Genomic DNA, 23259 nt, shown 5'->3' with positions numbered 1-23259 from the left:
CTAAAACTATGCATGCAAGATGCTATTAAAGGATTCAAGAATACTTACACTGATATCATGATTACAAACATGAGAAAGGGGATGTGAAAAGATGCGAAAAATTAATGGTACCTGTTTCAAATACTTAAAATTTTATTATCATTAAGAAGTACAAGTAGTAAGAAATAGTACCATCAAAAACCCATACTGATCAAATATGGAAACACTGATTCAGTATTAGAAAAGATGTTATTATATAAAGGGTATCTGACAGTTGAAAAGGCTTTTTATGTGAGGCAGTGTATTATCTCTTAAGAAAGTGTTCAAGCAGGAATTAGATGATTCTCCCTTCCCACCTCTATTGTCTGCCATGGCAGGGAAGTTATACAAATGATTCCTTTATTGGTTGGTAATTGATTTCTCAATTCATTCAATAGCAATTTAGTAGCTGTTGGGGCTGATTCATCAATAAGCATGTCCTAGGAGATTTCTCTCACATTTTAATAGAAGTGCTAGAATGGTGATAAAATAAAAATCTATGATTAACTGTTAATTGAGTAAAAGTGAATCCTTCACAGGAGTCTTACTGTTAAATCCCTGTTTCAAAAAGTTTGGACTAATTTGTATTAATCTCACCAACTCTACAATTCTTTGATTTTATAATTCAATTAATGGCTCACATTTTAACAAATTGTTTATATGTACCTATAAAAGGGTTAGTAGCTATATTATTATTTCTTTATTTTTCTTCTTCATTTAATTGATATTTTCAATACATATGAGTATCGAAAAAAGAGAGAAGAGACAAATTATCTATAGCAAGAATGGAAACAGGGAATATCACAGATCCTGTGGATATCAAAGGATGATATGAGAATTCTATGCACAACTCTACATGCATAAATTTGACAGCTTAGATGAAATGGACTTTTTTCTTGCAAAGCCCAAGCTTACACAACACAAAATAATTTCAGTAGCTTTTTAACTATTAAGAAAACTGAATCCAAAATTTTAAAAATCCTAAAAAAGAATCTCCAGGCTCATACGGTCAAACTGGAGATTTCTACCAAATGTTTAAGGTACACAAATTAACAGACTTAAAACTGTCACAATTTGAAATGACATAGTTGTCTACACAGAAAAATCTAAGGAATGTATTTTAAAACTCTGACAACTAATAAATGAGTCAGCAAGGTCATAGAACACAAGACCAACATATAAAATTAATTGTATTTATATATATATATATATATATATATATATATATATATATATATCAGCAATAAACACATAGAAACCAAATATTTAAATATAATACCATCTAAATCCCTCAAATAATGAAATACTTAGGTGTAAATCTTATGAAATATTTACAGGACTTGTATGTTAAAAACTATAAAACACTGATGAAACAAATCAAAGAAAATCTATATAATAGAGAGATATTCTGTATTCATGGATTGGCGGTCTCAACACATTCAAGATATTATTTCTCCCAAATTGAGATAAATAGATATTTAATTAAATTATCAAAATTATATCAATTTGTGTAGATATAGGCATAATTTTTCTAAAATTTATATAGAAAGTCAAGCAACTGGAATAACAAACAATTTTGAAAAAGAATAAATTAGGAAGAATCATTATATCTGATTTCAAGATTTATTATATTACATAGTTTTAGTTATCAAGATTGTAGTACTGGTGGAGGACTCGACACGTGGATCAATGGGACAGAAAATAGAATTCAAAAATAGCTTCACACAAGTACAGCAAACTAATATTTGAGAAAGGTGCAAAAGCAATTAAAATGAAGGCAGGGCAATCTTGTTAATGGTGCTGGTGCAACTGGAGAGCTGTAAGCAAAACCAAACAAAACAAAATCTTGACCTAAACCTCATACCTTATACAAAAATTAACAAAAGGGGTCAGAGACTTAAAAGTAAAATATAATAACACACAACTTTTAAAAGAAAAAAAAGAAGAAAATCTGGGACCTAGGACTTGGTGAAGTGTTTTTAGATGTGACGTTAAAAGCATGATCTCTAAAAGGAAGGATCAATAAATTAAACTTGATCAAAATTAAAAGTCTTTGTTCTTTCCCTGTTTAGAGAATGAAAACACAATCTAAAGCCTGGGAGAAAATATTTGCCACTCACTTATCTGTCAAAGGATTTATATCTATAATATATAAAGAACTGAAAACTCAATGGTTAAGAAAATCTGGTTAGAAAATGAACAAAAAACACAAAGAAACATTTCACCAAAGAGAATACAGTATACAGTTGGCAAAGAAGTACATGAGATGGTCACCGTTATTAGATATTAGGGAAATGCAAATTAAGACCGTGATACACTATTGCTTCACACCTATAAGGACAACAGAAATAAAAATAAAATAGTTACAATACCAAATGCTCACAAGGATGTGGAGAAACTGGATCTCTCAGACGTTGGTGGTACAGTAGAATGGCACAGCCATCTGGAGAACAGTACTATGGGATGTTATATCTAGACCAGGGGTGTCCAAACTTTTTTCAACGGTTTCTACCAAGGGCCATATGCGGTAAAATACACAAACAGCCGGGCCACTCACTCGAGGTGAAGCACGTATTGCCTCACCTGGTTTATTTAAGTAAACTAAATAGATTTTTGGAATTTGCTGTGGGGCAATTAACAATGGATCATGGGCCGCAGTTTGGACACCCCTGATCTAAACCATTGAACATGAGTCAGCAATAAAGAGGAACAAATGATTTATACACAAAACAACTTGGATGGATCACAGGGGATTATGCTGAATGAAGACAGTCTTAAAAGGGTACATACTAAATTGTCCCATTTTATTATATAACTTTCTCAAAGGGACAAACTACAGAAATGGAGAACGAAGCAGTGGTTTCCCAAAGTTAGGAATGGTGGGAATAAGTTTGACTATAAAGGAGTGTCTCAAGGGAGATCTTTGTTGAGATAAAATATCTTGATTGCAGTAATGATTACACAGATTTACAAATGTAATAAAAGGCCACAAAACTATATGTGCATATTGAACCAAAGTCAGTTTCCTGATCTTGATAGTATACTATAGTTATGTAAATTGTAAACAGTGCATGAAGAATATACCGGATTTCTCTGTATTATCTTTATAACTTCCTATGAATCCACAGTTATTTCAAAATTCAAAGTTCAAAATATTAATGTCATGTGACAATTATTATTGGGTGACATCATTAGGAAATTGTGATACAGTGATTTCCTTTTTATTTCCTCATTGTATGAACCAATAACACATTTTGTAAAAAACACCTTATCAACTGTCTCAAAGAACAATTGTTCTATAAAAAGTAATTTGGTTTCTAAACGAAAGGATTTTGGAGGTAAGTGATTTGGGAAAATCCTATTAACAATACCAACTTTTTGAAAATTCACAATGCAGGAATGGATCCAGAGAAGCCCCTCACACATAATTCTTGCTCCCTCATGACTACAGATTTCATAATTTGAAAAATATCATCCTAACACATATCATCAAAAATGCTGAGTCCTGAGCAGTGTTGGTAATTTTGGAAAGACAATGAAGCTTTCTGTGCCCAATCACTCAGCTAGAGCCTGCCGTCATGAATTCCTGAAGCTCAGCACAGCTGATCCTTCACAGGAAGCATGATGATACTTGACCTACTTCTTAATGTAATCTCCCCAAAAAAACAAGAGCTAGTCACAGTCCATGATTACTAAAGTATGTATCCGAAAACAAAACAAAACAAAAAAACAATAGTTGTTTCCAAGGTGATGTGTTACTTTTTTGAATGCCCGTGTTGACGTTAACCTTGATATAGCTCCCTTTCAGCCCTCCGACATGCTTTGCACTTACCTCTCATTTGTAATGGGAATGGTTATGAACCTACCACGTTTACTAGACAAGGAGCTCCACAATTACGCAGATAAGACCTTGTTTTTCCTTGGTTTTGGCCCTGGGCCACTTATATTGTTATTGCCCAATGTTCACCAAATGAATAGATGAAAAGGGAACGTCAGGTATGTCGGTGTTAATTACGGAATGCTTGCATAGATTTTATATGATTATTGACCTAGAACGAAGTAATGGTCTATGTCAGTGGTTTTCATGCCCAGGATGATGGAGTACTCTGGCCCACCCACAGGGGCACTCCACACTTTTACATCCATTTCGGACACAACTAAGCACAAATTCTGATATGGTAAAAAGTTTCAGATGGAGCATTGAACTGGATATGGTAAGAATATATATAATATAATCTTACTGTGAGTAAAAAGTAATATAAATATCACAGCTTCAAACCATAGCCCCTTGTCTCCCCAAAATCATCTGTTACTTGAAAATGAGAGAATTCTGCTATAACAAGTGAGAGAGAAGACAGTTAGGATGTAAACTAGTCATCTCAAAAAAATTAAGTCCTGAATAATAACTAAGCATGTAGGGAAATTATAATTAGGCATTTATGGAAACCAAAGGACAATGTTATCCACAGGATGATAATATAGAAAATATTGTTTTAATTATTAATGACTTTTAAAATATTCCTTTGAGGTTTTTTTTTTTTTAATTCGAAAACACTAGACATCACTGGGCTTGATCCATCATTTTTTTCATTCTTTATCAAAATGTCAATTTGTCAATGAGAACTTTTCTAACTGCCCTATTTGAAACTCCAACCACCATTCCAAGCATCCAAGCATTTTCTTTCCCACAATTCCGTGTTGCTTTTCGCTAGAACATGAGATACACTGTGTTATTTTACTTATTTTGTTTTATGTTCTGTCCCTCTCCACTGCCACCAGCCAGAATACCAGTGGCATGAGGGCAAGAAATTTGTCTGTATCGTTCACTGTATTATTCCAAGGAACTAGAACCCCGGCATGTAATGTGTGCTCAATATTTGCTGAATTAGGGCATGAGTGTTCATTTTTTAAAATTCCTTTAAATCGTCAATAAATTATACCAGGCAATTAAATACACACATACCCTTGAATGTTGATTTGAGTCAATTAATTCATCAAAAAATATATACAGAATGATTTTTTAATTTAAACATTATTTTCTGAATAATTAAAATCCTAATATATTTGTATATGTTGATAAGAAAATAATAATAGGTGTCCCTTCTCATCAGAAAACTGTTTCAAAATTTTGTATTGTTTAGATTAGTGCCCCCCAAATTTGACTGTGCATATGAATCACTTAAGCATCTTGTTAAGATGGAATTTATGGTTCTGTATGTCTGGAGTAGGTCCTGGATTCTGATTTTCAAAAAATGATTGTTTATGAACCAAGATTTGATTACTGACTTTAGATAATTTTTCAGCAATGTTAAGTTGCATATTGATATGACATAAAACAATGATATTTTGAGGAGCATTTCATCCAGTAGGGAAAATAATATGTTTAAAATATTTGTAATGACTTTAGTAAGTGTGCTATTAAGTAATTGACTTTAAGAGTTTGGTTTATTGTTTATCAAATGCTCTTTCATGAAGAGAGAATCCTAATGTAAACTACAGATTGTGGTGATGACAACATCACAATGTAGCTTCACTGACTGTAATAAATCTACACTCTGGTGGGGGACTTTGATCATGATGGGTAAGCTGTGCGTGTATGAGAGTTCAGTTTTGCTGTGAACTGAAAACTTCTTTAAAATGTAAAACCTATTAAAAATAAAAAAGACAACAGAATGAGAAAAACATTTGCAAATCATATAGATAAGGGTTTACTGTATTTTGCCGTGCATAATGCACTTTTTTTTGCCCAAATTTGTGAGGGAAAAATAAGGATGCACATTATACATGGGTAGTATTAATTCTGTATCTATATAAATGTTTTTAATTTTTTATTTGTGCTTATGAGTTAAAAGTAAAACTCTTCAAATCAATAACAATATCTGTATGCAAAATAATAGCCTGGAATATCATATGTTTTGCAGAACTTACGATGAACTTGCAACGATGAAGAGTTCTTGGCCTTCTATGATGCATAAACATGGTAAATTTGTTACCAGTACATAAAATTTCTTGTACCTTGTATCTGTTCGTGTGTTTTGTAATTATTTGTTACATAAAATTATTTGTGCCATAATATGTTAAAAAATAAATGCTCAAATTCCTTTATAATACAAAAAATAAGTACCTAAATGTAAACAATTAAAAATTTTAATTAAAAAATTAAAACAAAAGATTTTTTTTCCCTGAAGATTGGGCCAAAAACGTGGGTGTGCATTATACACGGGAGCACATTATACACAGCAAAATATAATAATATCCAGAATGTGTAAATAACTTCCTATGACTCAACAACAAACAGCAGATAATCCTATAAAAGGATGGACAAAGAACTTCAATAGACATTTCTCCAAAGAAGATACACAAATGGCCAATAAGCATAAGAAAAGATGCTCAACATCATTAGTCATTATGGAAAGGAAAGTCCAACCACAATGAGATTCCATTTCACATACACTAGGATGGCTATAATAAAAAATAAAACCGGAAAATAACAAGTATTGGCTAAGTCCCAGATTTCCTTCAAGAATTTGTTTTGGAGGGGAAATTGAATGAAAGTGGGCAAAAGGTACAGACTTCTACTTATAAGATAAATAAGTACTAGAGCTGTCTCGTTCAACATGACTGTACGTAGTACCGCTGTATGATACATTTAAACGTTGTTAAGAGAATTCTTATTATAAGAAGAAAGACATTTTTTTCTTTTTGTCTTTTTTTTTTTTTTAACCCATATAAGATGATGGATGCTACCTAAATTTATGTGGTAATCATTTCACAATATATGTAAGTCAGGTCATGATGTTGTACCTTAAACTTATACAGCAATGTATGCCAATTATATCTCAAAAAATAGGGGTAATTAATTAAAGAATTTGCTTAAATATTTTTCATCCAGGCCTACCCTCATCATGTTCCTTAATACTACAATTTACCCTCCCTCCACTTATGATTTCCCTTAGCTTACTCCATATTTTCACATAGCACTTACTTACCACCTTTTAATAAACTCTGCAATTTATATACCGGGAATGCCAAAAAAATGTATACACATTTTTTTGTTTTCAAAAAACAAAAACAAGTTTTCATCTTTTGTTATCAGTATATATTGAATATAACAATTTTAATACATTATTTTTCCTTTCTTAAAATGTTCATGCGTTTTTTGCACCCTCTGTATATACATATGTAGATACATACACACACAGACACACACACACAAACACACACACACACACATATACATACATTTCTGCATGTAGAAACAGAAGGACTATTTTTTTTTATTGGGGTGACAATTGTTAGTAAAATTACATAGATTTCAGGTGTACAATTCTGTATTACATCATCTATAAATCCCATTGTGTGTTCACCACCCAGAGTCAGTTCTCCTTCCATCACCATATATTTGATCCCCTTACCCTCATCTCCCACTCCCTACCCCCCAGAAAGACTATATTTTCTGTTTAACTCAAGGGTATGATGGGTAGGATTTTTCTGTGTTTATTTACTGACGTATACTAGGTGTCCCATACACGGCTTGACACATAACTCCTCAACAAATATGCGTTAAATTAATTTGATATATCTATCTTCTCTATTTCTCTTGATCATTCTTGACAGCGTTTTGAAGATTTTATCAGTCTTTTCAAATCTCCTCTATCTTAAATTTGTGTTCTATTCCATTAATTTGCACTATTAGCCAGTTTCTAATATAAAGATTAAGTGTATGAATTTTTCTCTAAGTATTCACACTTGGCTAAATCCCACAGGATTCTATGCATTATTTTTATTATTATTTGTTTAAAACAGTTTTAAATCTTATTGTGATTTGGGGCAGGGGAGGCATGAATAATTAACAATGTCTTTCTCCTAACCAATAGGGAGCATCTAGCTTTTTGTCTCATAATTGATTTCCAGCTTTTTGTCTCATAATTGATTTCCAGAACTCAATACAAATACAAGCCTAATACAAAAGGGACAATCTGTTACTTTCACCTGTTTAAAATTATTGAAATTTGCTCAATGTTTAATAATATAACTTTGTTTTTTGTAAATGCTCTGTGTGTGCTTGAAAAGAATAGATAACTGCGATTGGTAGCACTCGCCTATTAGGTTCAGATCACTTACTAATTATGTTGATCAAATAAATATCCAGCACCCTCACTAATCACAGTGCAGAATTAAATTGTTTTGAGTATGCTTGAGATACTCTTAATTGTGTAGCAACAATAAATATGCTAATTAGAATGTACAGGGAAACAAAAACATGGGTGTTTTCCAAAGGAGCCTCTATATCAATGGTAAAGATATGTTCAAATAAGATTTTAGAGTGCTCAGATACACAAAATAACTTTCTTCTTTGATTATGTCGTATATCTTAGACACGGTATTTATATTATGAAGAATAAATAACATTGTGATTTTTCTACTTGATTTTGCTTTCAGAGTCTACATTGATCTACAAAAAATTAAAGCATCAGTTACTTTTGTTTTATAAAGGATTATTTTCTTCTCCATCAGAGATAGTCTATGTTTTTAAAAATAGTTGTCTTTGTTTTTCATTCTTTCTGCGATTTCTATGTGGCATACTTCTACTTAATGATATTTCAGAAATTTTCTTAGAGTTGTGATACATGTTCAGCCTTTATTCAGAATTATTTTTTAAAAAAATCCAAGTATTATGGAACTTAAGCCTAAATTCTTGGTTGGGTGTCAGCTAAACTTCTGAAATCAGCTGCTATGGTAATTAAAATTTTTTATTTCTTCCTATTCTTTGTGGTCTAATTAGGGCATCAAAGTTACAGTTACATAGGATAAATAACAGTACTCAGAATTCACATAGCAGATTTTAGCCATTCTATAATTAAAACATAACATTCAAGACCAGTATAATTATATACAGTTATTTTTTTAATTCATAATAAAAATAATCAATGCTATACAAATAAAACTTACACTTACCTAACGAGAAGCAATATAAAAATGTGATTACTTTTAGAGTTTCTTCCAAACTCTAAAATTAGTTAGAGTTTGGTTAGTTTATTTATTTGTTCTAAGGAGCTGAAAATTTTTTCTTCTTCCTCTGTAATAACTGGAACTAATTCAGCTTTCTTCTCCAGTATGTATTACTAATATGAGTAGCCCCACTAAACTTAAACAATGAATTTGGTAATCAGTTCACCAAAAAAGCACCTCTAGTACAACCTTCCCTCCAAAAGCTAATGATTAGCTTTACCTTTATTTTCCATATGAAATACCAAGACAGGAAATTTGAATATTCTCTTGACCCTCTTACTACATCAGCCTCCATTTCCAAACACAGACATAGGATTCCTAGAAATTTTCACATTAGAACCTCTATTACACACATTACAAAGAGTTTAAGAAAAAAAATCAGCCAGAAACAAATTGGTACTTTAAATACTAAGGAGGTGAAAATATACAATGGAAAAAAGACAGTCTCTTCAATAAATGGTGCTGGGAGAATTGGCAAGCCACATGCAAAAGAATGAAACTAGACTGCTGTATGTCACCGTGTACCAAAATTAACTCAAAATGGATCAAAGACCTAAACATAAGACAAGAAACAATAAATTGCATAGAAGAAAGTGTAGGTACTAAACTTATAGACCTTGGGTTCAAGGAGGATTTTATGAATTTGACCTCAAAGGCAAGTGAAGTAAAAGCTAAAATAAATGAATGGGGCTATATCAAACTAAAAAGCGTCTGCACAGCAAAAGAAACCATCAACAAAACAAAGAGGCAACCAACTGAATGAAACAATACCTCTGATAAGAGGCCAATATCCAAAATGCATAAAGAACTCATATAGCTCAACAACAACAACAACAACAAAAACAATCCAGTTAAAAAATGGGCAGAGGACCTGAACACACACTTCTCCCAAGAAGACATACAAACGGTCAACACATAGATGAAAAAGTGCTCAACTTCACTAGCTGTTAGGGAAGTGCAAATCAAAACCACAATGAGATATCACCTCACCCCAGTTAGAATGGCTATCATCAACAAGACAAATAATAACAAGTGTTGGAAAGGCTGTGGAGAAAAAGGAACCATCATACACTGTTGGTGGGAATGTAAATTGGTATAGCCACTATGGAAAGCAGTATGGAGTTTCCTCAAAAAATTAAGAATAGAATTACCATATGACCCAGCAATCCCTCTCCTGGGTACCTACCCAAAAAATCTGAAAACATTTATCCATAAAGATATATGTACTCCAATGTTCACTGCAGCATTATTTATGGTGACCGAGACACGGAAACAACCAAAGTGCCCTTTGATAGATGATTGGATAAAGAAGTTGTGGTATATGTATATATACAATGGAATACTATTCTGCCATAAGAAAAGATGAACTACTGCCATTTGCAACAACATGGATGGATCTTGAGATTATTGTGCTAAGCAAAACATGTCAGACAGAAAAAATCAAGAACCACATGACTTCACTCATATATGGGATATAAAACTATAAGCAACAAATGAACAAGACAAATAAACAAGCAAAAACTCATAGACACAGACAACAGGTTAGTGGTTACTAGAGGGTAAGGGGGGTGGTAGAAGAGTGTACAGGGGGTCAAATACATGATAATGGAAGGAGTACTGACTCTGGGTGGTGAACACATAATGCAATATATAGATGATGTATTATAGAATTGTACACTTGAAACCTATGTAATTTTACTAATCATTGTCACCCCAATAAGTTTTTAAAAAATTCTATCTTGCAAAAGAAATACACTGGCAACATTAAAAATAACATTCAAAAGCATAATATCTGCTCTGACTGATAACCTAGTAGATTGGTGTGATACTCAAATAAAAACGGTGCTAAAGAAAATGTAAAAGAATTTGATGCAGAAAATAACTACAAATACCCCAGAAAATATTCCTAAGGTAAAGATAAATATGAATTAATACAGAACTCAAGATTAACCAAATGGTTTGCTTGGCTCACATATGATAATAATGGATATTGCAAGAAAGACTCCACAATTGAAGGAATAGATATATGATATAAACAGAATTTCTACATGTGTGGGTTTTTTTTGTTGTTTTAAGATTCAGTTTTACACAGAGCTGGCAAAGTAGTGGATCATAAGTCAAAATACTTGAATTCTAGACTCTTCTTTGTGAACACCAGTTTGGTGAACTTTGTAAAATCTTAACACTACTGTTCATGGTTTCATCTGTAGGAAGCACTAATAACATCTGACCCACTTACAGGGTTCCTGTAAAGATCACTACTCATTAGTAAATAAAAGGGCTATGAAGTTTCAAAGTTCTATATAAACGTGAGTTCTTATACTGAAGTTGTTCTTGATAATCCAGATTCGGTTTCAGTAGGCAAAAGAAAGACCAAACTGTAATAAGCTAACTCAGAAATTATTACTAGTATAGTGGAATAATTTGTCAATCTTCATTTTGACAATTTGTATTCACCTCATTTGCAATGAAATGAGGCAACAATGGGACTGTGTTGTACAATTTTACAGTCTTACCCGAATGAGTACATATGGCACATGTAGCTACGGATGTTTTAATAGTTACTGTTTATTATGAGTCGATGTCCTACAACCACAGTACATAGCTGATATGTATCTCTTTTAGGAGATTGCTCTGTCTATTTTATGTATTATTTGGGTATTATTTTTTTTGTTTTTTAACAACTTCTCACATCTCATCATTTACACAAAGGAATGACAACTCTCTGAAATGCAGCAAAACATAGAGGCTTGTTAACTCTGCATGAATTGGTTTTGATGGATGTTTTGCTTCTCTTTTTTCCAAAACATTCTTTCATATGAATAACACTTATTTCCATTGTTTCTCTTTGAAGACTCCTGTTTTCCAATTTCTCTCCAATTACTTCATACACACACACACACAGAAACACACACACACCAATCCGTCAGCTAGTTTTAAATGAATTATGGTTCTAAATTAAGTATGGAGAGGAAGAAACTAATGTATGTAAATAGTTAAATCACCTTACCTGCCTTGGCCACTGAACTATACATATTGTTTCCCAAATTAACACACCGCACAGAGTAAGGTTGTGTAAGATAAAGGCAAAAGTAAGGAAACAGAACACTTGCACTTACTGCAAATGAAGGCGGTCTCATCTGAATCATCAGCACAATCATTCACAAAATCACACAGCTTGTCCTGGGCAATGCAGTGCTTGTTGGCACACGTGAATTCTTGAGCAGTACACTTTCTGTCTGGCCTGAGTAGGGGAGAACAATCTTGAAAGGAAATGTCATCCACTGCTACATCTCCCATGTAACTGACACCACGTCTTGCCCTAAAGACAATCTGAAGGAAGAAAAGAAGGGAGGAAGGGAGGGAAAAAAGAAGGGAAGAAAAAGAAGCAATTTCAACAATCAAAAATTCAAAACTTGGAGCAACCACTAAATACAGGACATTAGATTTGAATCTGATGAAAATACCCCACAATGAAACTGACCCCAAGAAGCTTGAGGGTCGTCTAGGATCTGCCCCATCCTCAACACCTAAGAATGTGGGAGTGATGACACCACTGACTCTTGTCTAGAGTTTTAGGATAGGTGGCCTACAGAGCGGGCAGGAGTCACCTGCCTCTGCAGCAATCAGATCCAAAACAAGACCTGAGTGTTTCTTAGAGCTTCATCACACATGGAAACAGGAGACCAACCAGGGGACAGACTCTACCAAGAGAAAGAAGATGCAAACACATCCTTCACTCTATGTTGCCCACTTCTTGCCATTCCTCAGATCTGTCCACACCAACTACTTGAAAGTGAAAAGTTATCAAACTCAACACCATGAAGTTTTTGAATTGACCACATCTTTGGAACTGAAATGATACTGATTTGCCTTTGATCAATGTATGTGATGAACACAATTCTCATGCAATCTCACCGTTTGACAGTGAGATCCCACCTAGGCGGACTCCAAGAGAATTAGAAGCGATGAAAAATAATAACAGGATTCACTAAAGTTTTCAGAAGGTCCATCTATAAAGTTTGTAACATTACCACTGCTTGGAATAATAATGAACACTGGTATCATAGAACGTAAAAAGTTACATAGTGTTTAGTTTCAAATTTCTAAGTGAAATTAATTCAGAGTTTCTCTGTAGGTCAAATATGTATTTGTGTGTTAATATAAGAAATATTCATATATTTTAAAGTAAATTTAGAACAATTTGAAATCAGTTAAGAAATACAGTTACCTCAGTGATTTTATACAAAATATTTATTGTTATCAAACTCTCAAACACCTTTTGACCAAATCTAAAAAATATTTTTCTTGAAAGAAATAGTTTTCCTTAGATGTTACACCTTTACACTATTGTGTAAAAACCTAAGTATTTTCCATTTAAGATGATAGGATAGAATAATTAAAAATCATGCCTCTCACATATTTGAAAAATAAAAATATAAAACACAATTTGCATGTAAATTCACATATTGAATTTACATAAAAGGGATCAACTGTTCTTCACAGAAGATGTGCAAAAAATATAATAAATTTGGATGACATTTTAAGAGCTTAGAAGCAATTTCCAGAGGTAAAACTGGAAAGAATAATGACTAAAATATTTTTATAAGGTAAAAAGCCCAAGAAAAACATTGATACACAAATTCAAAAAGGTACTCTACTTTCTGGGTATATCTAAACATTTAAATATGTGATGCAATGCTCTGTGTATAAGACAGCACATATTCCAGACTTTAATATTAAATGTGATTAAATATATATGTGTGTGTGTATATTATATATATATTGTGTGTGTGTATATATATATATAAAATCCCCCCCCGCAAGGAGAACAAAAGCAGGGTCAATTCTTTTGTAAAAGTTGGGAAGTAATATAGCACAGCAGTTGGGTTATGGACTCATAGATAATCTGCCTGTGTTTCAAGTCTGTCTGCCATTTTGTGATTACATGACTAGGGCAGATTACCAAACTTCTAACTAGTTCTATATTCTAATCTATTAAATACAGATAATAATAGTATGTACCTCATACAGTTACTGTGAAAATTAAAGGAGTAAATAGTTTAAATTCATAGAACAGTAGTTAGCACTTCATAAGTGCTATGTATGTGATCGCTGAGAGGAGCCTATCTATGAAACATAGCACAATCATGTAGATATAGTTACCGAATATTCACAGCAGAATTGGTTACTTCTGCTGTATACACAGAGGACGGGAAATTCAATAATTAGCAAATATAGTATATCTTCTATTTAGAAAGAAGTGATTCTAAATTCATGGAATTAAGCCCTGTTCAGTTTAGACTAAAAAAAAAATATTCTCCAACAAAATGGCTCGGTATTCTCACTGTGCTTATCCAAATCTTAATAAATCTTAATAGAAATCTGTCTCATCTTCCGAGAGAGGAAGAACATTTAGGAAATTAAATGTTCCTAAAAGTATGGTTGTCTAATTGGGAGAAACTAGCACATTCTGAAACTGTAAATTCCTTATGGAAAATGCTATATGTATACAAACAAACACATCACAAATGGAAGACTATGAGTGAAAGAAATAAATTATGATTAAAGAAAAAAATCAACAAAACTTCATCACTCAACAATTTGGATTACAAACCTGTATATGTGAATGAATGCCTAAAAACACTTCTATTTTTTTCCACTGTGCACCTTGCTGTCCACTTTGAGCCCACAATTTAGAAGTAACATTGCCTTTCTTGCTGAGTACCTGCAGAGATAAATCAAGTAAGACGTGCTGAAATATTTTGTCTTGACAAATTTTAAACATACAGGACTTTCCCAGAATTTTCCCAATTTTTTTTTAATTTTAATATCAACATGAAGTCCCTGAGAGAAAAGCTGAGGCATTTTTTTATTAGATGTCTTTGTTTTCTATACAGCACTCTGTCCCCAGGGTATTTCACAAGCTTTGTGTAATAAAAGTGAGCATGAAGATCTGTCAGTCAAGTCTGAAAGTATCTGGGCACCACTTAATTAAGAACTTGAACTACATTAGCTTTTCTAAAAGCTGACAGCAGTGACGATTGGAATTTTATATGTGACTAACATCCATGTAGTCGAACGAAAAGCATGGATTACTTACTAAAACACTCTTGAGAATGACCTTCCTCATTCTCTTGGGTTCCGTGGTGGCAGTCATGTTACAGTGGGAGCCCGTTCGATGTGAAGAGCCCACGTGGGAGACATGAGCAGGCACCCTTTCACGCTGTGCCAGTAAGATTTCCCTACCCAACAGCCTTAAAACTACAGATTCTCATCAGTACTGTATCCTCCTTCTAAGGGAAAGTTCAGATTAGTCTCAGCAGAGAAACAATCATGGCTCTTCTTTTAGAATGATACAAAATGAGCCATCAAGAGAGCAGCGGGAGAGAAAAGCAGAACAACTTCACGTTTTAAAATAACTGACTTAGATGGTTTATTTAATTGTTTCACAATAATACCTTTTAAAAATACAATGTGTACAACCAAAGAATTATTAAGGTGAAGGGTTCCTGATGGTTTTGACTTTTGAAAGGGAAGGTAAAGTTAATAGTTTCATTCTCTATTTTTTAAATTAAATTCAAATGACTTCTTTTATAGTAGTAGAGTTTCTAGTCTTGAGTTTCTAAGTAATATATGGCTAGCAAAAATATCACGAAATTCTTGGTCTATAAAATCCAAGTTAAATCAGGACGTTATCAAAGTGAATAAAATACAATTTCTTAAAAAATATGAACCATTTTTGACAGATACCTAAAAAATATATATGGGAACTAGATCTTTGTATGAATATCACTCTATATATAGATCACTATGGAAAAATGTGTTCATGCAACATAATAATGCAATGTTCAGTGTTATTTTATTTACCCATGCTCAAAAGTAAGGATTACTATTTTAATTATTAATATTTGATAAATAATTACTTATAAAATTTTAATACTGTTTTATAATTTTTCATCTAATACAAAATCTTATCTAAAAAATGAAAGTGTATTTCAGATAATTAATCTCAACTATAAAATATTCTAGGTAAACAATTCTCATTTTTCTGATGAAAACCCTGCAGTAAGTTGTATTGATTGTTTTGCTTAAAATTATTTTTTAAAAATCAATGTAAGAGGGAAAACAGGGTCAAATATATGGGGATGGAAGGCGAACTGACTCTGGGTGGTGAACACACAATGTGAGATATAGATGATGTATTACAGAATTGTACACCTAAAATCTATGTAACTTTACTAACAATTGTCACCCCAATAAACTTCAGTTAAAAAAAAGTCAATGCAAAACAAAGGATAAATTATAATTTCAATCCATAAGACTACTTGAATGCTTTTAGATTACTAAACATAAACACATAAATATATACAAACAAGTTTACTTTTAAATTATTTTGGGTAAGGAGTCTCATCTACAATAAAGAAAATTCTTCTTAAATTGATCTACAAATTTAACATGTTTCCATTAAAAAACAACATTTTGAAATAATATGGTTATATGAAAATTTGAAAAAATTTATTTGAGATGTGTTTATATGAAAATTTAACATGACCAGGAGATAATTGTATAAAAAAAATGTGGTACAATGGAATATTACTCAGCCATAAGAAAATATGAAATACTGCCATTTGCGACAGCATGGATGGATCTAGAGACTATTACGCTAAGTGAAATAAGTCAGACAGAAAAAGTCGAGAACATATGATTTCACTCACATGTGGAATGTAAATCTGAAAGCAACAAATGAACAAGACTAATAGACAAGCAAAAACTCATAGGCAACAATTTAGTGGTCAACATAGGGCAAGGAGGGAGGGGAGGTAAAAGAGGATAAAGGGGGTCAAATATATGGTGATGGAAGTAGAACTGACTGTTGGTAGTTAACACACAATGCTAATATGGAGCTAATATGTTATAGAATTGTACACTTGAAACCTATATAATTTTACTAACCAAAGTGACCCCAATAAATTCAATTTTAAAATATATTTAAAAGACAGTAATCAAATAGGAGAGAAAAAAGCACCTAATATTAAAATTATAATCAAGCTACTGGGAAGTAAGTAGTTACGCAGCTGGCCTGCATTGTATTTCTCTGTATATACTGGGGAAAAACGAAGCAGGTAACCCAAGTGTAATCTCCCTGCAAATATGCTAAACATAGACTTCTTTGTAAATAAATTAATAGTATTTAATTAGACAAGAGTCCTTATCTATATGGTTGCTTTTAGGGAGATATCCCTGGTCTAATACTGCTCATGGTAACAATTCTGAAATTTTGGGATTTATTTTACAGACATGCCTTCCTAGAAAATGTTATATAAGCTTTGAAACTGAGTATAAATGGAGATGCTTTACAACTGAGTTGGCTTTCTCTACGTAAATGAGGCATCTTTACATAATGCTTACAAACCTTATATATGATATAAGGTATTTCCAATATGGGAAGACAGGATCTAAGGATATACATTCATATTCTAGGACCTCTCTCTGTTTTGTCTGTATAATTTGGTCTTCTAAAACAAACAAACAAAAAAAACCAGGACCCCATGGGGAAATAATTAACGCCAAGAATGGAACAGAATAAAAATAAGATGAATCTAAAACATTTTTTGGCTAGAAAGAAAGGAAATTCTCAAAGACTAATGGGCTTATCACAGAAACATAGAAATGAGCTTAAAGGGTCTCCTCTGACCAAATGTGGAACAAAAAAACCAAAAAAATAATAAAAATGAGATGATAAATTGAATATAATAGGAACCCATGAATCCACACTGATACAGATCAATAAATGGATAAAATGGATCAATAAATGGAGAGAAAATTTGGGGGTATTTTTACAATAGAAAAACAACCTACAAATGTGGACAGAATAATGGAATTAGAAAATCACAAGTAGGTAATCATCATAGTAAAATTAACTCCAGCAAAAAAATACCACAGGATGCAAAAACTAGTGGGTAAAATTGAGTTGATATCAGGATTTTACATACTTTCAAAGTATTTCTTCCCCCAAATTTATTGATAACAAAGGAAACAAAAGTATTGAGACCAATTAACATCGTGTCAATGGGATGCAATATGGGTGATATTACAGAAACAATAAAAGCTTGACATTGAACAGATCCAAATTGAGAGACAGTCGATAAAATAGTTTAATTACAATCTTTTAAAATATCAATACCATAGAATCCAAGGGAAGATTAAGGAATCATTCTAGTTTGAAAGACACTAGGAAGAAATAACAACTAGGTGTTATATATGGTATGTGATTCTGTATTGAACTGAATTTTCCCTATAAAAGATGCTACTGGGATAACGGGCAAAAAATAGGATCTCTGAGTGCAGGGTATTTTGAAGTTGTCTGTGAGATTCTCTGAAATTTTTGTGAGTCCAAAACAATTTATTTATTTATTCATTTTTACAAAGAAGCAATTTGAAAAAGATTACTGGAGAATGTAGCACCACTAGCATCTAAAAACAGCAGTGAGAATGCACATTCAGTATCACCAACGTGTGTATAGTCATTTGATTATGCTAGTCTCAGAACATTGATACTGAAACCTACAGGAAATATTTCAAGTATAAAACCATATAACACAGAGCTGTAACCTGAGAATAAAGACAATAATCGTAAAAAAAATCCTTCTAGCCACTCAGGTCCAATTCTGCAAAAGCTTTTTTCCAATCTTGGTATTTTGGAACTAGTGAAGTGTTGATAATTGTCCATTTTATTAGCAAACTATGTTTTAATAACACTGAATTATACATTATGAATTTTTATAGAGAACATTCAGAAAACGCAATGTTCTAAGCAGTACCTGTAGGGAACCAACTGTGGCCCCGTTCATATGAGTCCAGAACACAAGGGTACATTTTGGTCCCGTCCGTGAAATAACAGGAGTGAAGATGTCAGCAATGTCGCCATATTTTCCATTTGAGCTATCAGCATATAAGTACCAGCCATCTGTGGTATTTCTGGGGAAAGTATGATGTATTCATAAGATAAAAAAGAAAATCATCAAAAAAAGAAAATCAAAATATAAGATAGTTTTGTCATTGGTCATATTTTATCAATCTATTATTTTCCTGAAAGTATAAACAGTGTTCTATAACATAATGACTCATCACCTTCAGCAGAAATAATTCTTCTATTTTGATTCTGAATCTATGTATCAATTGGTACAATGTGTACATATTATGATACAGGCTGAAGTTACTGGGCCTAGTCTGTAATGACTTGGTTGATGTTAATTTTACAATGATACTGCCGATACCCTGATTACCTTTGTGGAGTTTATTTTCATGTGGGTGGTATGAGACCCTGAAGTACTGAACAGTTTTAGAAGAGGCATAAAAAGAAGAAAAATATATAAATCATTAAAGCATAAAAAACAGAAAGGAAACGGGTCTGGGGTTCTACTCATAGTAGGTCTAAAAGACTTTCAGTTTCAAATTTATTCTTTGTCTATTAATTTAGGTCAGTGTTACATAAACATATTTTAATAAGCTGGTAGATAATTTTTAATGTGCATCTGTTCTTTCCTAGTTGCAAATAAAAGAGGAAAAATAATGATAGACACAATTAAATATCAATGTAATCTTGCCATACAAGACAGAGTTTATGGGCCCACTTTAATTATCAATTCAAAAAAGAGATAATAGAAGATTAAAGACATGCTAGGCAACACACAGCTTGTTGAATTGTTATATCAGTAAGTGATTCCTCACAATTTGGGCATTTTGGTACTCTTTGTTTGATTAATTAGATTTCTTACCACTTTCTTACCTAAATGCCATGCTTGATTATACAGAGTTTAAACTTGCTACTTATTAAAATCGTTTTTATTTTGGAACTTTTATAATTTTTCAGCAAAGAAATATGAATCACTAATAGCAAATGGAGAGAGATTTTTTTTTTTTAATTAACGTTTATTGGGGTGACAATTGTTAGCAAGGTTACATAGATTTCAGGTCAATCAGCACATGTTTATTCAGTCAGTCCTAGTGTTGCCTGTTCAAGGTGCTGGGAATATGACTGTGAGCAAAAGACACATAGGATTTGGCCTCTGGCCTCACCATTTACTGAGTGGGCAACTTTAAGCAGGTGATTTTATCTCTCTGAACATATCAGTTTCAATGGAAGTAGAACATCGAACACAGTACCTGACGTATCTTACATATTTAACAAAGGGAAGTTGTGATTTGTGGTTGTTTATGTCATTAATTGCTGCTAATGGGATAAAGACTTTAGTGTCCTGCAAACAAAAATGATCTTAATTCATACCCTCTGTTAAGAGGCGGGATTACTATATTAATTTGTCTGAATTGTGTCTCAGTGAGTAAGCACTTCCAGCTTTGTTTCTTGTGTGTTTAATACCCTGGAGCCCAAAAATACAGAACATAGACGAGTACACAAATGATTTGGTGATTTTTAGATTCACTGAGATCCAGCACAATTGGAATAGATATTTTTCCCCAGAAATTGACAAACTGATTTTAAGCTTTATATAGAAATCTCAATGGCTAATAGCCAATTTTGTTGTAAAGGAGAATCAAGTTGGAGAATCTACTCTATCAGATATCAAGATTCATTATAAAGGTGGAATAATCAAGACAGAGAGGTATTGGAGTCTAGACAGACAAATGGGCCAAGAAACGGATGAAATAGTCCTGAAACAAACCCATATATATTTGTACTTGTGACTTATGAAAAGTTTGGCTCTTCAGAGCAATGAAGGAAATGACAATCTTTTCATTGTGGACTGAATAAATTAGGTAACCCTGTGGGGAAATAAGAAAAATTCACCTCTATTTCACAGTATTCAAAACTAATAAATTCCAGGTAGATTGTATAGGAATGTAGAAAGTGAAACAATGAAGCTTGTCTAAGATAATATAACAATATCTTTATAATGCGGAATGAGAAAGATTTTTTTAAACAAAATATAAAAATCACTAACCAGAAGGGTTAATATTGAAGGGGAAATATTGAAGGGGAAATATTGAAAAATGGGACTGTATTCAAATTAAGGATTTCTGTTTACCAAAGATACCAGTATGATGATCAAAAGGCCTACCAGTGAATGGCAGAAAACATGTGTATCACACATAAGGAATGTAACACTTACTGTCTACGATATACCATGCACTATGCCACACGTTTAATACTGTGTGTGTGTGTGTGTGTGTGTGTGTGTGTGACAGTTGTTATGCATACATATTATGTAACTGCATACATACAAGCAAAAATTGGATGAAATATTCCAAAATATTAGTATCTGTGTTTGGAGGCCATGTATGTTTTATTTTCTATACAGTGCATGGTTCGTAAATTAAATAAATAAGTAAATATATAAGTAAATAAAGATTTTATAATTAGTAGTGCACATGTGGAAATAAAAAGATAGGTAAATGGAATGAGAGAACGGTGGATTTCAGATAAAATTATACATGAAAAGTTGATAATGTGTCCTAGGCTACGGGAAAAAAAAAAAACAAAAAGGCAGAACAAAGCTAATCTGAAGACCATGGAGGAATTAAATTGGGCTAAATTAAATTGGGCTAAAGTCACAATTCTGGCAATGATAAAAGCATCTATTTTATGGTTAAACCAGAGGTCCCTGTATTAGTTTCCCAGAAATTATACAATGGGAAAAAAAAGGACAATTTTTAACTTTCCTAATTCATTATAATTCAGGAAAATTCAGTCGCAAGGATAAACATAAATTATTGAAACAATTCTTACAGTTAGATATCCCTGAAATATCCCCTCACCTGCAAGGAAAAGCGAAACGAGAGACATGGCAGGAGCTCAATCTGAAAACTTCTAAAAAGAAAAGTGAACTTGTGTGTTTATATCGCACTATGAATACAGTGACCAGTGTAGCAGTATATTTTATATGTATTAGCTCGGGGCACATGATGTGTGTACGATTCCTAATGGAAAAATGAAGAATTACACAAACACTTGCCTGTGTCTGGGATGAGATTATTCAAGCATGTACCTGCAAAGGAAATCAACGCCCCTCCTGGAATGAGTGCAGCAGTAATGATCACACTTAACTCTGTGCTTTCACTCATAAAATATCAGCATCTCTCTGCCAGCCTTCAAATTGTCTTTTCTCATACAGGGCAGGAAGGAGGATGTTTCATAGAAATCTATCTTTTCTAATAAAACGTATCCTAAGCCACATAGTAGTAAAGGTTTAAAGAAAGCACTGTTACACACCCAGGTGTTGCAAAAGTAAAGATCCCAGATGATGATGCATAAGTCATTAAAAAATGTCATCATAATAAGAGCTCTGATTTAGAGTCCATGCTATTTTAAAGAAAGTCTCCTCGCTCTCACAGGGTGACCAGTTTCTAAAGCCTTACCATTACACATATTAAGCAATTAAATATTTCCCTTTTTTCTTCCCCTTATTTGTTAACCTCCTGGGTATTTACCCTAATTAAATTAGTAAGAAAAATATACCCTTGCATGGACAAATTAAAATATTTTGAGTTAGGGCAATTAACCTTTGATCCTGTAAATGTACCATACGAGGGACATATTCTCCAGGCTTGTTCTTTAGGTTGAGATACATCTCTTGCTTCATTATGATAATGTAGGCTGTTTTAACATACCTGATGGGGTATAAGCTAGTAAACATTGTTATGAACTTTATTCGTTTCATGGGGAATAGAAATACAAAGTGTTCAGTAGTACAGTTCTAATGGTTTCCATCATGTTACCCTAGTATCTATAGTGAACCGTTCTTATTGTGTGGAGTGGCTCCCCATACCTCCGATCAACTCCACTGTGCATGGCAAACAAAAGTCTTGACCCAAGAACTGCTGGAGTAGGCTTCTTAAACAAGCCGGAGCAATCAGAATTCTTGTGTGGAAGTTTTAGAATATAAATTAAGGAAAAAGGAATGTTCCTTCTTAAGCGGCAAATCTCTTTATAAGCTGATTCCCCAAGGTTTGAAAGGAGCTCTATTTGAATCCAAAACTCCACCCATACCCTCTATACTATACTGTAGTATTGCAGAAGAGACAAAAAAAAAAAAAAAAAAAAAAAAAAAATTGACCTTATTGATCCTTTCTAAAATATACATCTGATTTTCCCATCCTGCTTAGAAATCTTTAATACATCTTTACTGACTCAAAGTGAGATTCTTGAACTAAACTGTATGTTATTGGACTGAAAGTAAATAAGAAGCTTCAGTAAAATATATATCA

The 23259-nt window shown here is 32.7% G+C and overlaps 1 protein-coding gene across 1 annotated transcript in view; it reads right to left on the bottom strand.

The window, feature by feature from the left end:
• Window positions 1–23259, bottom strand: part of MALRD1 (MAM and LDL receptor class A domain containing 1) — a 534334-nt gene that overhangs the window by 332912 nt on the left and 178163 nt on the right. The window contains exons 22-24 of the mRNA XM_033100523.1: window positions 18855–19011; window positions 14648–14758; window positions 12150–12363 (exon numbers count right to left, since the gene is read on the bottom strand). Of these exons, the coding sequence (XP_032956414.1) occupies window positions 12150–12363; window positions 14648–14758; window positions 18855–19011 (482 nt within the window). The remainder of the gene's footprint in view (window positions 1–12149; window positions 12364–14647; window positions 14759–18854; window positions 19012–23259) is intronic.

The sequence above is a fragment of the Rhinolophus ferrumequinum genome (genome assembly GCF_004115265.2).
Source record: "Rhinolophus ferrumequinum isolate MPI-CBG mRhiFer1 chromosome 5 unlocalized genomic scaffold, mRhiFer1_v1.p scaffold_110_arrow_ctg1, whole genome shotgun sequence".
Classification (NCBI taxonomy): Eukaryota; Metazoa; Chordata; class Mammalia; order Chiroptera; family Rhinolophidae; genus Rhinolophus; species Rhinolophus ferrumequinum.
This window is presented reverse-complemented; position numbering and strand designations above follow the sequence as displayed.